Consider the following 17,168-nt stretch of genomic DNA (forward strand, 5'->3'; position numbering starts at 1 on the left):
GCCTATGTTTGTTTGGTAGAGTAATGGTGATGTACGCGTACGTGGAGAACTTGTTTGCGCAGCAGTCGCCGACATAGTATAGCTGAGGCGGAATAAGGGGAACCAGCCCACATTCGCCGAGGCAGATGGAAACCGCCTAAAAAGCATCCACAGACTTGCCAGCTCACCGAACCTCGACACAAATCCGCCGGGCGGAATCGAGCCGGGGTCCAGCGATCCTTCCCGCCCGGGAAGCCGTGCGTTAGACCGCACGGCCAACCGGGCGGGCGGAGAATGGAATACTTCGATGTGCCACGTTTCTGGAACGTCGCTGGACTCTTTACTGGCCACACGCGAGACGGTGATTGAGATAACGTGAGGGGTGCAGGCACAGGGCTTTTCACTCGACACAGTGTCAAGTAGTCCCTGGGATTCTGGTAAAAACCGTTACTGTTTGTAACAAACGGTATGGGCAATAATACAGTGGTGTGCAAAACTGAATGGCGAAAGCAACGTTCGAGTGATGTGGTATTACGAAGTAACGTAGCTCAATGAGACTTCGACCATACATAGAAAGAATTGCTACAGTATAGTACAGAGGATAGTTGTAACAAATGCGCAGTGATACGAAGAGAAATGACTTTTTTATAAATACGCAGTGATACGAACAGAAATGACATTTTTATTGAAAGACAATAATTCCACAGAACTCTCTGAGATTCATATTGGTCTCCTGGACATTACGAAAGGTGGAACGTCGTTTTAACAGGATGTGTAATCACAAAGAACAACAGTGACTGCTCTGAAATGTGCTGCTATGGTTCAAATGGCTCTGAGCACTATGGGACTTAACAGCTGTGGTCATCAGTCCCCTAGAACTTAGAACTACTTAAACCTAGGATATCACACACATCCATGCCCGAGGCAGGATTCGAACCTGCGACCTGTGCTGCTATGCTGGCCTCATGATCGATAAGGAGTTTTTGTGGTAAGGCGTTCCATTATGTCTTCCAGCCGGACGCTGTGGCCGAGCGGTTCTAGGCGCTTCAGTCCGGAACCGCGCTGCTGCTACGGTCGCAGGTTCGAATCCTGCCTCGGGCATGGATGTGTGTTATGTCCTTAGGATAGTTATGATTAAGTAGTTCTAAATCTAGGGGACTGATGACCTGATATGTTAAGTTCCATAGTGCTCAGAGCCATTTGAACCACGTTAGGTCTTCCAGTCCTCCACCAGCGCAGTTGACGACTGTTGGATGGTCGTTGGTGGATGCTGACATGCTGCAGTACGACTTCCCATCGCATCTGTCACATGCTCGATGGGATTTAAGTAGGAGAAAAGATCTGGGCAGTCCATTCGCTGAATATCCTCTCGTTGCAAGAGCTTCTCAACCTACACTGTTCGATATGCGGTCATTCACAGTCATCCGTAAAAAAGAAGTCAGCGCCGAATGCACCCCTGAAAAAACGCACATGGGGGATGGGTACACTGTCATAACAATGTTGACCGGTGAGATTTGGAAGACAGTGAACCCACGCAGCATTATTCCGCCTCACACCTTAACACCGGGATCACCACGATCATATTCGACAATGTTGCTGCGTGCATTACGTGTTCCCATCTTTCACCAGAATCACTACTCAGATTGATGTGCTCTCGTTCGAGAAGAGCACATGACCCAGTCCTCATTGGTCTAGTCCCCGTGCTCTTGGCACCATCGCACACTGTGCGACCAGGGTGTTGGTGTCAACGGAACACAACGTAATGGTCGTCGGGAAGAGGTACCACTACCCTGCAGTCTCCGTGTCACTGTGGAGTCTTGTTAAATGTGTTTGCATCTGCATCGCAGATTTACATGAGTACGTTCTTGCATATTCCACAATGTAGCGGTCACTTGCTGCTGCAGTTGATCGCTGGTCGCAGCAGCGCCTGTGGCTCGGAACGCTCCCAATACACGTGAAATAATGCTGTGAGTAATATCGAAGTCCTTGCTACACTCGTCACACTTCTTCCTTCTTCCACTTCCTCGATGACTCTTATCGCGTGTGAAGTCACCAAACGTTGTCTCTGGGCCTTGATGTAATGAAGAACACCGGCACTGCGACTGGTCGCTGATTGACGTACACTGTCTTCTCCCGTTCGTTCAAGTGCCAGTGTTGTGAGGCCAGCCCCATTTGGTGCTATAGTCACACTGACCTCACGGCGTGCGATGTCCAGCTTTCTGTGCGCGGCTGGGGAACCTCCGGGAACATGCTGTAGCACTTTCATTCATTACCAATGTTATGGTACTTTGTTTATCTCGTCCCTAAATTTCGCAGAGCAGTGTAGAGCAGTGTAGCAGTGAGGAGGATCCCTGTTGATTAAGATCGAATGTAACAGCATACAAGCAGGTGAGAGTGCAGAAAATCAATCATCTTTCAAAGCCTAGATAATAACAATTAGTGAGCAGTTATTCCATCAAGAATCACTTCCTCGTTTTGGTTACAGAAGTCACCGTCGTATAACTCAGAGCAGGGCACAGAGATTCTGATCAGCGTAACACCATCCCCAACCGGCGCCATAAATTGTGAAACAGGCCGTCTTAATTGTGGAGTGGCAGTATACGTTGCTGAAGACCTATGCTCCCAGCTTGCCACCGTACACTGTTCGTCCTGGCGTGGGAGGTGTTTACACAGGGTGAAATAGGGTCTCTATTATGACTGTCATTGTTTCACAGCGGTGGGACATATAGCAATCAAGAATACAGGTATCTACCTATCGGATCATCCATTTGTTCGTCTACAGATCCCTGCAGACCACCTACACTTTCAACAAGATACTGCATCGTCTCACCGCTCTCGTACTGAGATTGGGGAACACACATCACGAAAATATTGGTGCTAAAGTGGCATCGCAAATTTATTAAGCTCATGTGGGACGCCGTTGAGCGAAATGTACTCTACTTTGACCCACGTCTGACCGATTTCAGTGAGTTCAGGACGATGGTACAGCAGACATATGAAATCCTTGAGACTACACGGCCCTGCCAGCATCAGAGCGAAACGGGGTGCTAAATCTTACCAGTCGTATACCTGTGACTTATTGCTTACACGGCGCATATCGTGACAATCAACGTGTCTTTGGATTCCAGTTCTTGCAGTTTACGTGGGCGGCATACCCAAAGCCTACAATTTAATTATAACGCTATTATACACTCTAAGTTACTTTCTCTCTCTCTCTCTATCTCTCTCTCTCTCTCTCTCTCTCTCACACACACACACACACACACACACACACACACACACACGCCCGCGTGCGCGCATACACACACAGAACACCACGAAAGAATTATACCAATGGGACGTGATTCTGGAGACGTGATGTATATGTACAGACAAACAGATTTTTATTATTTCAGAAAAATTGGATGATTTATTCAAAAGAAAGAGCTTCACAAATTCAGCAAGTCAATTAGGCGTCGGTCCACTTCTGGCCCATATGCAGCCAGTTATTCGGCTTGGTGCTTATTGATAGAGTTGTTGGGGGTCCTCCTGAGGGATATCGTGCAAAATTATGTTCAGTTGGCGGATTGTATCGTCAAAATCAGGAGTTGGTTGGAGGGCCCTGCCCACAACGCTCCAGATGTTCTCATCTGGCGAGACATTCGGATATCTTGCCAGCCAAGGTAGGGTTTGGCAAGCACAAAGACAAGCAGTAGAAACTCTCACCGTATGCTGCCGGGTATTATCTTGCTTAAATATACACATCAAAAAAAGTTTTGCATCACCCCAGTTCCCAGAATTCCTGAAGACAGGCGTTGACAGTGGATATTGTATAACAGACACAGTCCCTCCAACTGTTCAGAGATGTCACTAAACCAGCCCAAAGACGTAAACAATGATGCACGACCAGCATCTATTAGACGTAGGGGGTCCGACAGACGATCAGTTCCAGTCATTCCACCAGGAAGCAGGTACACGGCTTGTGTTGTTTGTAGTTCAACCATGCCTAGACGGGCAGTACCGTGGTTCGATCGCGTCCACATTGTTAATTTGAGCCAGGAAGGGCTCTCAACAAGGGAAGTGTCCAGGCGTCTCGGAGTGAACCAAAGCGATGTTGTTCGGACGTGGAGGAGATACAGAGAGACAGGGACTGTCGATGACATGCCTCGCTCAGGCCGCCCAAAGGCTACTACTGCAGTGGATGACAGCTACCTACGGATTATGGCTCGGAGGAACCCTGATAGAAATGTCACTACGTTGAATAATGCTTTTCGTGCAGCCATAGGACGTCGTGTTACGACTAAAACTGTGCGCAATAGGCTGCATGATGCGCAACTTCACTTCGGACGTCCATAGCGAGGTCCATCTTTGCAACCACGACACCATGCAGCGTGGTACAGATGGGCCCAACAACATGAAGAATGGACCGCTCAGGATTGGCATCCTGTTCTCTTCAGCGATGAGTGTCGCATATGGCTTCAACCAGATAATCGTCGGAGGCGTGTTTGGGGGCAACCCGGTTAGGATGGCCCGCATCTCGTGGTCGTGCGGTAGCGTTCTCGCTTCCCACGCCCGGGTTCCCGGGTTCGATTCCCGGCGGGGTCAGGGATTTTCTCTGCCTCGTGATGGCTGGGTGTTGTGTGATGTCCTTAGGTTAGTTAGGTTTAACTAGTTCTAAGTTCTAGGGGACTGATGACCATAGATGTTAAGTCCCATAGTGCTCAGAGCCATTTGAACCATTTGAATCGGTTAGGATGAACGCCTTAGACACATTGCCCAGCGAGTGCAGCAAGGTGGAAGTTCCCTGCTGTTTGAGAGTGGCATTATGTACGCCGCTGGTGGTCATGGAAGGGGCCGTAACGGCTGTGCGATACGTGAATGCCATCCTCCGACCGATAGTGCAACCATATCGGCAGCATATTGGCGAGGCATTCGTCTTCATGGACGACAGTTCGCGCCCCCATCGTGCACTTATTGTGAATAACTTCCTTCAGAATAACTACATTGCTCGACTAGAGTGGCCAGCATGTTCTCCAGACATGAACCCTATCGAACATGCCTGGGATAGATAGAAAAGGCCTGTTTGTGAACGACGAGACCCACCAAACACTCTGAGGGATCTAGGCCGAATCGCCGTTGAGGAGTGGGACAATCTGGGCCAACAGTGCCTTGATGAACTTGTGGATAGTATGCAACGACGATTACAGGCATGCATCAATGCAATGGGTATTAGAGGTACCGGTATGTACAGCTTTCTGGACCACCACCTCTGAAGGTCTCACTGTATGGTGGTACAACATGCAATGTGTGGTTTTCATGAGCAGTAAAAAGGGCGGAAATTACGTTTATGTTGATCTCTCTTCCAATTTTCTGTACAGGTTCCGGAACACTCGGAACCGAGGTGATGCAAAACTTTTTTGATTTGTGTATAAGATCAGGATGGATTTCCATGGTGACAAAAAAAACGGGGCGTACAATATCGTTAATGTACGCTATTCTGTAAGGGTGTCGTGGATGAAAACCAGAGGGGCCCTGATGTGAAAAGAAATCGCTCCCCAGACCAGCACTCCTGTTTGTCGGGACGTATGGTGAGCGACAGTTAGGATGGTACCTACCGCTGGCTGGGACGTCTACAGGCCCGTCTTCGCTGGTCATCGAGGCTCAGTTCGAAGCAGGACTCACTACTGAAGACAATTCTACTACAGTCAATGAGATAACAGGAAGAAGACGTTTCTGGAGAGGCCCTGGACAACGATGGGGTACCAACCCGACTGTCAAACGCCGTAAAACCCTACATCCCTACAATCAGGGATGATGATCTCGGATGCCATTTCTGTTAAATTATCCAGTTTTTCCGAAATTGAAGCCATATATTTGTACATGTACTTCACATCTACTGATTCCCGTCCCATTAGGATAATTCCTTCGTGGTGCGTCTATTTTTTTTTTCTTTCCTAAACTGTATTATCTGGAGTGACAACTGAAATTTTCTACCCGGATCAGGACTCTGATGTCTGATGTCATGTTTCATTTAGAGTTTATTCGAGGTGTATCACTATTATATTGCTAATCCACCGTGAGTAGATCTCTTGGGACAACGAAATAGGCAAGCGTGCGCATGTATACCATCTACGGTCTAAAATTATATTTGAAGGAAATGGGCACAACAGGATATTCTGTCTTGAAAGTGGTTATTCAACGATAATACAGGCAAACTTTCATAAGGCACGCTAGCACACAGCGCGGTGTTACACTGTACAGATGTAAAATGTTTGCCTGGACAAGTCAGGCCAAGAAGTGGGCTTCCTTAGCAATTGTGAAAGCAGAAGGTGAAATGGACGAAGGGTAATGTTTCATTCCTGTACGATTTCAAACAGGGCCTGACCGAGTGTTCTTTTATGCCGCTAGCCAGTCTTGGGGGCCAGGAGGTGGTCAAATGAAATGAGTTACTTTGAACATACCAAACCAGGTTCCAAATAAAAGAAGAAGCACGCATTCCTGACAAATTTTACTTTGAGCACGCACCGGAAGTAGCCGCGTTTCTAGCTCGTACTTGTGTACAAAAATATGGAAAGATCGCGAATCTCAGGATATTACGACGTCCAACGCGGTGTAGGAAAACCGTTGGTATTCATAATTGCTTCTAGACGCCTCGGAATATGCAGGTCCTGTGTAGTTTTCGAGGGAATCCTATACAATTCTTCCTGTAAAGTAGTGACAAGTTCGAGTAACCATGATAAACGTAAATAGCGATTGTGGATAGCGATCACGCACCCTTCTTTTGAAAGTAGACCATAAAGGCTTAATAATAGTGAGGTCTGATGACTGTGCTAGACAGGGAAGATGTGACAGTGCGTCCTCTTCGTCGCAAGACCAGTTCTGGACGATACAACAATGTGCGCAGAGGCCCTCTAGACTTGGAATACAGCGTCACTATAGGGGAGCCACCATTGTACGAGGAACGTACTCGAGCAACCAGATTGGTCACATAATCCTTTGCAGTAGAGCGACTTTGCAGAGTAACCATGGGGCTGACGGTATACCACGACAGGGCTGCCCGTATCATCACCAAATTCTCGGCACGTTTCACACTTCGGGCGTAAGCTCGGCCAGAAGTTGTGAACAATGTGAATCAAGATTGATCCGACCAAATGGTTCTTCCATTGCTCCACAGCGCAGGAGCACCACGTTTTCCTGCTACGGTCATTTGCGTATCTGATGAAAGGTTTGGGAATTCTAGCTCGCTCAGCCTGCAGAGCTCCCTTCGTGTTGTTTTGGTTTTGATAGGGTTCGCTACTGCGACATTCAGCTCTGCGGTGACGTTTGCATCTTTTGCCCCCTTCTTTTCGTCATTCCTCTTCAGTGGCCGTACGTCACGTTCACAATTTCGTCCGCTTTGTGGCTTGGCGAGGGATGTTTTTACGATTTTCCCATACGCAATATAAATTTTCGATAATATGGGCACAATGCTCTCACAACTACACAGAACACCGTTCTGATAACAACAGACATTACAACGTACTGAGGACATTGCACGAGTGCCCTTCGTGGTAAAAAAAAAAACACAGTCTACAGGCCGGGGCAGCGTCTCCTTTTATGTCGAAGTAAGTATTTCTCGCGATATTTACATATTTATGTCCAACCACTCTCTTTGTCAAGAATCTCTTCCACATGAAACAGTCCCACGATATAGTAAGATCACTCACAAAAAGGGTAAAATAAATAACGCACGGAATTACGGACCAATTCCACCAACTTACGTAAGAGTCCCACAGTACATTTTAAGCTGAAACATTAAAACATTACGGAAAGAAAGAGCGCAGATTCAAGAATAATCAGTCTTTTGAAGCACCGCTTGCACTAATCACAACTTGTTACTGGCAGGACGCTGGAAACCTACGCAAATGGTAAAGATAAGAATGCAATGAGCGAAACGAATGAAATAAATGTTCTGGCCTCAAAGAAATTGCGGGGACGCCTGGAACAAATCAGAGCAGCTTCGTTCATATTTTGAGTGTAAACAGTCCTCCATTGTCATATGTCACTTCACCATCAGATTACCCAGCGGTATTACAGAAGCTGTATGGAATTCAGTCACTCAGGACAACTGGTTCTTTCTTCAAACAATTCTCTGTATCGAAATACGTAGGTGTATGTGGTACCAGCACGATGGGAGCCCGTCTCACCGCTCACCTGTAGCTAGGAAATCGCTCACCCAGCTCTTCCCCGATCGCTGGATCGTGAAGGTTAGCTTCCACCTGCATGTTCACTTGAGTTGACACAGCTGAACTTTTCACTGTGGGGTAAGCTCAACAATGAATTCAGTATACAACTTCCGACGACCCAAGACCCAGTCTCTCCTGAAATTCTTTCACCAGTGACTGAAAACGTGTAGTGCAATAGACATAGGGTGTTCCGAGCACTTGATGAAATAAACGTAATTTTATTCAAATTGGGCTCCAAGCACTTTCTTTTCAGAGTTCATTATCCTTACTATTTATAAGTGAAGTGTGTACCACGTAATCATGTGAATCTTCATGTGACGCTATTACGCAACAATCTTTATACCTCACATTCCCGTGTCACAAATCCATTGTTTGTGGCATTTACTCTTCCTTTCAAGGTTTCGGTAGAAGCATGAGCAGAATTCGTGCCGCAGACAAACAGTGAATCAGCTTTCGCTCCACGTCAGCTGCCTTCCAGTTGCAGTGGCAATCCAACCACATACAGGCAACTGTGATTATCATGTTTGCAACTACACTTTTCGCAACTATTCCGAATTTGTGAGTAGCGTCTCTAAGATTCCCCATCAGCTGGACGTGACAATTCCCTATGATAACACGCTCTCCCGTGTAAGACGCCAATTGGGTTTGGTCCAAAACAGATAAACGCAAAGTTCTAAATATTGTAGCTTCTCCGTAACTACTTATCGAACTTCGGACAGTGCAGTGCAGTTGAAATCGTCTTCTCGAAATCTACTGGAATAATAGAGCAGAAATTTCACTGAAGCGCCAAAGAAACTGGTATAGGCATGCGTATTCGAATACAGAGATATGTAAAGAGGCAAAACACGGCAATGCGGTCGGCGACGCCTATATAAGACAAGTGTCTGGCGCAGTTGTTACATCGGTTACCGCTTTACACTGGCATGTTAGCAAGATTTAAGTGAGTTCGAACGAGGTGCTATAGTCGGACAAGAGGCATGGGACAGCATCTCCCAAGTACCGATGAAGTGGGGATTTTACGCTTCCACCATTTCATGAGTGTACCATGAATATCAAGAATCCAATAAAACATCAAATCTCCGATATCGCTGCCACTGCAAAAAAAAAAATCCTGCAAGAAAGGGGCCAATGACGACTGCAGAGAATCGTTCAACGTAACAGAAGTGAAACCCTTCGTCAAATTGCTGCAGATTTTAATGCTGAGCCATCAACAAGTGTCAGCGTGCGAGACATTCAACGAAACTTCATCGATGCGGCTATCGGAGCCGAAGGCCTACTCGTGTACCCTTGATGACTGCACGACACAAAGCTTTACACCTCACCTGGGCCCGTCAACACCGACATTGGACTGTTGATGAATGGAATCATGTTGCCTGGTCGGACGAGTCTCGTTTCAAATTGTATCGGGCGGGTGGACGTGAATCTATGAACCCTGCATGTCAGCAGGGTACTGCTCAACCTGGTGGAGGCTCTGTAATGGTGTGAGGCGTGAGCAGTTGGAGTGATATGGGACCCAGGTACGTCTAGATACGACTCTGACAGGTGACACGTACGTCAAGCATTCTGTCTGATAACCTGCATCCATTCATGTCCATTGTGCATTCCGACGGACTTGGACAATTTCAGCAGGACAATGCGACACCCCCACAGTCTAGAATTGCTACGGAGTGGCTCCATGAACACTCCTCTGAGTTTAAGCACTTCCACTGGCTACAAAACTCACCAGACATGAACATGATTAAGCATATCTGGAATACATTGCAACGTGCAGTTCAGAGGAGATCTCCATCCCCTCGTACTCTCACGGATTTATGGACAACCCTGCAGGATTCATAGTGTCAGTTCGCTCCAGCACTACTTCTGACATTAGTCGAGTCCATGTCAGGTCGTGTTGCGGCACTTCTGCGTGGGGACCCTGTACGATATTAGGCACGTATACCAGTTTCTTTGGCCCTTCAGTGCAGTGTAGCTCCAGCTGAAAAACCAAAGTTGCTAACGGTACTTCTATAATTAATACGGAAATGTCAAGAGACGTTTAGTGAGAAATGGATGCAAACAGAATCTGGTCATCTTGAATGGTACCGCAAATATTGGGAAAAGATCAGCTTAGTCAAATCACAAAATAGAAACACCACTCCACATGTAAAATAATGTAAGCTTACATGAAAATAACCTGACAGACAGAAGGAAAAACCCCAAAAACTCGCCTGAGAGACAGAGCTGCCTAGATGAGAGAGGAACGCACACGTAATTATTGACTGACTAAAAGAGTTTGAAACAATAACAATTTTCATAACCATACTACAAAAAAATATATATACAGAGTAATTCGTACCTTTCTCCTGCAAAGTTCACAATGAATTGTACAAGCCGGTCCACTTGCTTGTACTCCTCCTCCGTATACGTCTTTCTCGATCCATCGGAAACTTCTGGGAACAGGAGCCGTACGTCGGAGCCGCGAGGTACTCCTGCGACAAGACATCCACAAACTTTTGTAAATCTGTTGTCGTTATGAGTATAAGCGATGCACGACGGGTTAGAGACAGATACTTTCAAGACGACCGTAAATGTAGACAAAAGAAATACGCATGTTACTGAGTCTATCTCATTTCAGTACAACGAAGCGTAACGCTAAAAACAAAAAAAAAAAACAAAAAACAAAAAAAAAGTACGAGATTCAATGAGGTTGCAAGTAGTCCAGCAAACAATCTGACAACATATCGCTAAGAGAAGAGAATCCAGTGAATCAGATCACACACACCAGAAATCATCGTCGATGCCGAAAGTTTGCTTCTTCCGTTCCAAAGTCCTCAGCTTCACCGAGGTTATACACATTCGCGACTGCTTCGAAACCCTGCTTGGATTCCATTTTAACGCCCCTGTTGCAATTACTGTGCTCTTCGTATGTCTCGTGGCTACAGCTCGTGACAAAGAGCTGATTAATGTGATCTCTGTAGCGTTTGTATTCGACAACTGCAGTGTGGACACGCCGTAAATGATGCAGCATCTCCGCAAGCGGCGCCTGTCAGGTGAGTATACTGCTCCATTCCGCTTTGTTTTAATCACTTCGCTGAAACTCTATACTTCCACTTGAATAAGTGAATTTCTTTCAACATCACAGGAACTTCTATTTTCCGGAAAATGACTATAAGTACTACATGTGTGGACATAATTTGTTGTAAGCGAATGTTTCGCTTTTGTCTGATAATACACCATTTATGAATCTTGTGAATCTGCTAGTCATAATTGGCTGATACATGGGTTTGTTTCTTCATTGACATGTGCTTCCCAAGTCGTTATATTCCTTTGTCTTCAAACGTAGTCGGGACTGGTGGTCTAGCGATAAAAAAAAGAGCGCTTGACTGGAAACCAAGAAGTGACGCGATCGAACCCCGGTCGGATCTTGGATTTTTTAGTGTGCTTATTAACCCAGCCTTCATCCTCCAAAGACTCGTGGTTCGGATTCCACGTTAAACTGTAAGTCGCCTTTCCCCGTTTGGATAACTGGGTAGGCGGGGCTACACAAGTCGCCGAAGTGGCTTCTAAGTGTAAGACTCGCACCAGGCCAGTGAGAAACACGAAATTATTGTTATTATTATTATTATCATCGTCAAACATCAGTTGTACACAAATGCAAAGTTTTGCAGAATGACGACCTTGATGTGTGGCATAACAAACGGATTTTCGTACTTTAAAATGGTTTTTATTTGTTTTATCCGTTCGGGTTGTGCTGTATCCCTTAAACTACAGCGGAACAAGATACTTTTGCGACGACTTTAAACGAAATCGCTGCCTTATTTTTGAAGACTGTCATGACCAATGAAATAATCAGTCTTCTCGACAAAAGGTACTGCCAACAAAAGTTATAGCGAATTCTTATGGCTGGAATATGCCTTTCTCATAATTACCCGAGATTTAGAAATGTGTGTGAAAGAACATCACCAGATGTTCCAAAATTATCGGATCAAAATTATACCGAATCTGTGAAATCTTAAATTGAGAATTTTCAGATGAGGAAGTAAAAGCTAAAAATGAATATTTAGATTTTCTGTTGGAATAAACAGCTTACACCTTGTGGCAACAGCTTAAGCTCATAACAATTGTTCAAAGTGACGACTATCAGTCTCAATGCGTGCTTTACGACATAGGCAATCGGTAGAACTGACCTCTAGGTTCAGATTCGTTCGTCCTTGGTACTGTTTATGACAGGAGGTGTAGTCGCTATTTTCACCAGTGCTCTCCATAATCTGTTCTTCGAAGTGACATGAAACTTCTCCCACGCGATTCGAGACCATTTCGTCAAATTCTTCTCACTAAAGCATTAGTCGAGTTGGTCTATTGCGACTTTTTGATCCATCAGTCTTCTCTTTGGTCTACCAATGTTCCTTCTTCCTTCAGGGACGCACTGTAGAAGTTGTTTTGGAATGCTGTCGTCGCCCATTCATCCTACACCCTCTTTCCGTTGTTTACTGTATTGCTTAGTCTTTCCATTTAAGTTGTAAATTTTTAATTTCTTATGGATGATCTCTTTTTTTTTAATCTATCTCTTTTTGATACTCCCTGGTCAGTTCTCAAAAATCTCATATTACGATTCTAGATTTGACAGTTCAGTTTTCACTTTCGTACAGAAAGGTATGGGTAAACTTTCAGAAAACATTCCTCACACTTAGAGGAATAAAACATTTCATACATACATTAGTCTAGAGAAGCTTTATTTCTTTGTTATACATCATTTTCTATTTCACTTCATAATCATGGAAAACACATAGAAACCAAACAAACCAGTATCACATGAAACGTTTTCTCATATGAAATGTTCCAAATACCCTCTTTGTTGCCGGCTGGGTGGTTCTAGGCGCTTCAGTCCGGAACCGCGCTGCTGCTACGGACGCAGGTTAGAATCCTACCTCGGCCATGGCTGTGTGTGATGTCCTTAGGTTAGTTAGGTTTAAGGTGTTCTAAGTCTAGGGGACTGATAACCCCAGATATTAAGTCCCATAGTGCTCAGAGGCATTTGATCTGAACCCTCTTTGTTACGTTTAGTTAAAATGTACAGTAAGTTGTAATTCTTTGTTTCATCGTCAGTGTTTGTTGTTCCAAGTGGACGATGGTAACGTTCACATGCCACTAACTTCATTGCTTGCACGGACATGCGTCTGTCTCTAAATACAAGATACTGTGAGAGATGTGTAGCTACAGGTGGATCAATTCCTTGGGCTCCGCGCTCTCCGGTCCTAAACCCACTAGACTTTTAACTGTGTGGGCGCCGACCGCTGTGGCCGAGCGGTGCTAGGCGCTTCAGTCCGGAACCGCGCTGCTGCTACGGTCGCAGGTTCGAATCCTGCCTCGAGCATGGATGTGTCTGATGTCATTAGGTCAGTTAGGTTTAAGTAGTTCTAAGTTCTAGGGGACTGATGACCTCAGATGTTAAGTCCGAAGTGCTTAGAGGCATTTGAACCATTTGAACTGTGTGGGCATTTGAAAGCTCTTGTGTATGGAACCCCGCTACAATTCGCACGGAGCCTATGTGTCCGTACTGTGGAAACCTGTGAAACAGTACGCAATTCTCCAGGGATACATCACCGCACCAATGATTCAATGAGACAGCGAGTTGATACATGTGTCCACGATAACGGAGGACATTTTGAACGTTTCATTTAGGAAAATGTTTCTTACTGTGCTGATAAGGTTCTTTTTCTGAGTGTTCCTCGCTATTAATGCAGTTATGAAGAGAATTGGAAAATGAGCTCTAACATGGAAATAAAGCGTTTTCAGACCCATATCCATATTACATACTTTCTTCCCCTATACCTTTTTGTTACACTCTGTATAGTTCACGGGGAACTGACATATCTTTATAAAATTTTAGCACTGTGATCATTCGTACTTTTCTGCTTGACGTTCTTCTGGTGGTGCCACACATTATATTGAATCTCTTAACTCTCTGTTTCCTCAGTATCAGCTTCGCTGAGAGATGATATACCACAGCCCAAAAAATCCGAAGGTGTTAACGTTTTCAATAGTTATGTTTTCTGATATGAATTTACATCTTACGTATTAAAGGTTGTGAGCTGTGCAAACAGCTATTTGTCGAGTATCTTGGTCAGCCCCAGTTTCTCGCAAGTGTAAGTTTTCTGATTCTGTTGAATATTATTGCTATGCCCTCGAAATTATTATTATTCTTAGTAACCTAATTCACAAATTATTTGACATGGATTCATCAATACGTTATTTTCGTTATCGAGTTCTCCTGCTGGTGGAATCCGCTCATGCCGGACAAGACTGGTCGCGTCATAACATTCAATGTATTTGCGCGTTTCGTGGTGATACGAACAAGAACGATACAAAGGTTGTAAACCCTCTTTGCGCAGTGTAAAAATCAAAATGTTGTTTGCGTATAAGCGTGGCTGAAAGACGAATAATTTTTTCTCCCCGCAGCCATACACATATACGATGAAATGAAACGTATTCCGACATCGGCCGCAATTGGGCACTGAAATAAATTCCATGGCGACAAGCGAAAATTTGTGCCAGATAGAGATTCTAACACGGGTTTCCCACTTTAAGAGAGCGGTCGTCGCCTTAACTGCTTCGGCTATCCAAGCACGCTGTCCGTTTGACACAAATTCCCAACTTGTCGCACACTATTAACATAGCGCCCACTGTCCTCCATAGTCACTGATCGCCGCATCACGCTGGATTCCCGCAGAAGTTCAGGGGAGAAGAACACTCGTATATAAATATGTATATGGCTTGTCACCCATTAAGATTATTTGAGTGCGAATGCACTCCCACTCCTGAACACCTGCTGGAATCCAGTGTGATGCAGCGAGAGAAGTGTGTGTTGGATAGGGGACGCAATGTAAATAGTGCAGCAAGTTGGGAATTTGGGTCATACCAAAGGTGTGCTCGGATAGTCGAAGGGGTTAAGGTGACCGCTCGCATGAAGTGGGAAATCCTGAGTCGATTCCCGGCCTGCACTTTTTGCCATTGAATTCATTTCACTGTCCACTTGCAGCCGATGATAGAATTTATTCCACTTCATCACGAACAAATCTGATTTAATATTTCAGTGGTTCTTACATGAGAAACTTACCAAGCTCTTTGCTATCCTTCGGCTTCCAGCCAAAGTTGTACACAAACATTGGGGTCTCCGTGTGGTTGGTATGCAGTTCAATGCTTCGGCTCACGCCGTACAGCGTCTGGTAGTCGCCTATCATCTGGAAACGGAAAAAGGCACGTTGCAGCCCATAGGTAACTAACAGTGAAGTATAGTATCCGTGTCAGGGAAACTGTGCAGTCGATTGTGTACCAGCAGTGTAGCCATAGCGATCAAAGAACAGCGGAAGCACTTACGTCGACCAGTCTGCCGACTGTGGTCTGGTCCAGCGCCGCCCCCTGCATGTAGAAGTCCCAGATGCGGTGGCCGATAGACGCTGCCCTGTCCTCGCCGCCCTCGATCACCATACCCAGGTATTTGGGCAGGAACTTACCCGGCTCTTCGTTCAGCTGAGACGTCAGTTCGGGTGAGTCGAGTATCGCTGCCGGAAAGAAGAACGAATAACAATGAAAGCAGAGGCAGTATTCAGTTTGAGAAATAAACTACTGTGTACCGAAGGTGCCTTACGTTTCACGCGGAAGATGCCACGTGTTTTTTTTTTTTTTTTATTATTGATTTATTTTTTCCGTCCCTCACACGGACAATGGAGTGAAGTAACTTGATGCCTGTTATCAGACAAACGGAACTTGAAGTTTAGATTGGCTTGAACAGCCAAAAGCTTTAGCAGGTGTGGTTTTTTGAGACACAGTATGCTCTGAACTTCATTGGACCATAGAATCTACTCATCCGGCCAATCACAGAAAATTCGAATTAAGGCCTTCATAGGGTTTCGTACAGCAATATTGGAAAACGGAACCCTTAAGGATCACCTTCCATAACAAATTTTGCTTCAAGTACCGTTAATTTCAAAAGATTTCTAAATGCTGCTGAAAAGAAAATAATAAAGGATACAAACAGCCCATCTCCACGTGGCGGGACACGGACAGCGGTGAGAGTGAAGACGGGAGCCGGGGCTTCACTACTTAACTGTCTCGGACCCAGCAGCGAGTCACAGCGGCCAGTTGTCTTAATAAAGACCCACCATAAGAAACCATTAGGTGGTTCAGAAAAACTGGCAGCACGTGAACAAGAAAACAACAAAAAGTGTCCGTCTGTCTTTCTGTCTGCCCAATTGTTTACAACTCTTTTTCTCGGGATGGGATAGATGTACCAAGTTCAAATTTATGTCACATACTAGGATCTACGGTCTCTTTGTAATATAAAACACTTAATCTTGCAAGTCAGTGCACTCAAAATGTTCGTTTATTTACGTCATATATTCTGATAATCGCAAACTCACACATGAAAACCTAAATGCCCTTCCCTTGATCGCGACTCATATACGAGGGTTGGAACTTGAATAGTGGCAACTATTTATTCACAACAGATACATAAGAGTTACATGTTTGCACCTGTTACTGTTCCTCAAAGTAGTCACCAGCGTTGTGTAGAGCCCGTTGCCAGTGGTGTGGAACGCGTAGTATACCGTTAGCAGAGCCTGTTCTGTTGCTGGTGCGAATGGAACGGTCTACCGCCTGTCGAATCTCTGGAACAATACTGAAACGAATGCCACGAAGTGGTTCCTTCATCTCCGGAGTCAAATCAAAGTCACAAGGACTTAAGTCCGGGGAGTATGGTGGATGGTACAGTACTTCCCAGTCCCATCAACCGAACAGAGCAGCCACAGCTTGCGCTGTATGCGCCCGCGCATGGTCGTGCTAAATGATGGGTGGCTTGCGCAGAAAGTGTCGCAGCTTCTTTCGCAAAGCTGTTCGCAAGTGATGCTCCAAAAACGAACAGTAATACTCTGCATTGAGGGTCTGCCGTGGAGGAACATAATGCGTCAGGATAAAACCATCACAGTCGTACACGAGAATCACCATAAC

At 45.3% G+C, this 17,168-nt stretch overlaps 1 protein-coding gene across 1 annotated transcript in view; it reads right to left on the reverse strand.

Annotated features, from left to right (window-relative positions):
* LOC126482011 (venom carboxylesterase-6-like) overlaps positions 1–17,168 on the reverse strand; it is a 149,029-nt gene that overhangs the window by 10,871 nt on the left and 120,990 nt on the right. Inside the window, exons 7-8 of the mRNA XM_050105979.1 lie at positions 15,540–15,724; positions 15,280–15,403 (exon numbers count right to left, since the gene is read on the reverse strand). Of these exons, the coding sequence (XP_049961936.1) occupies positions 15,280–15,403; positions 15,540–15,724 (309 nt within the window). The remainder of the gene's footprint in view (positions 1–15,279; positions 15,404–15,539; positions 15,725–17,168) is intronic.

This window comes from Schistocerca serialis, chromosome 5 (genome assembly GCF_023864345.2).
Source record: "Schistocerca serialis cubense isolate TAMUIC-IGC-003099 chromosome 5, iqSchSeri2.2, whole genome shotgun sequence".
Classification (NCBI taxonomy): Eukaryota; Metazoa; Arthropoda; class Insecta; order Orthoptera; family Acrididae; genus Schistocerca; species Schistocerca serialis.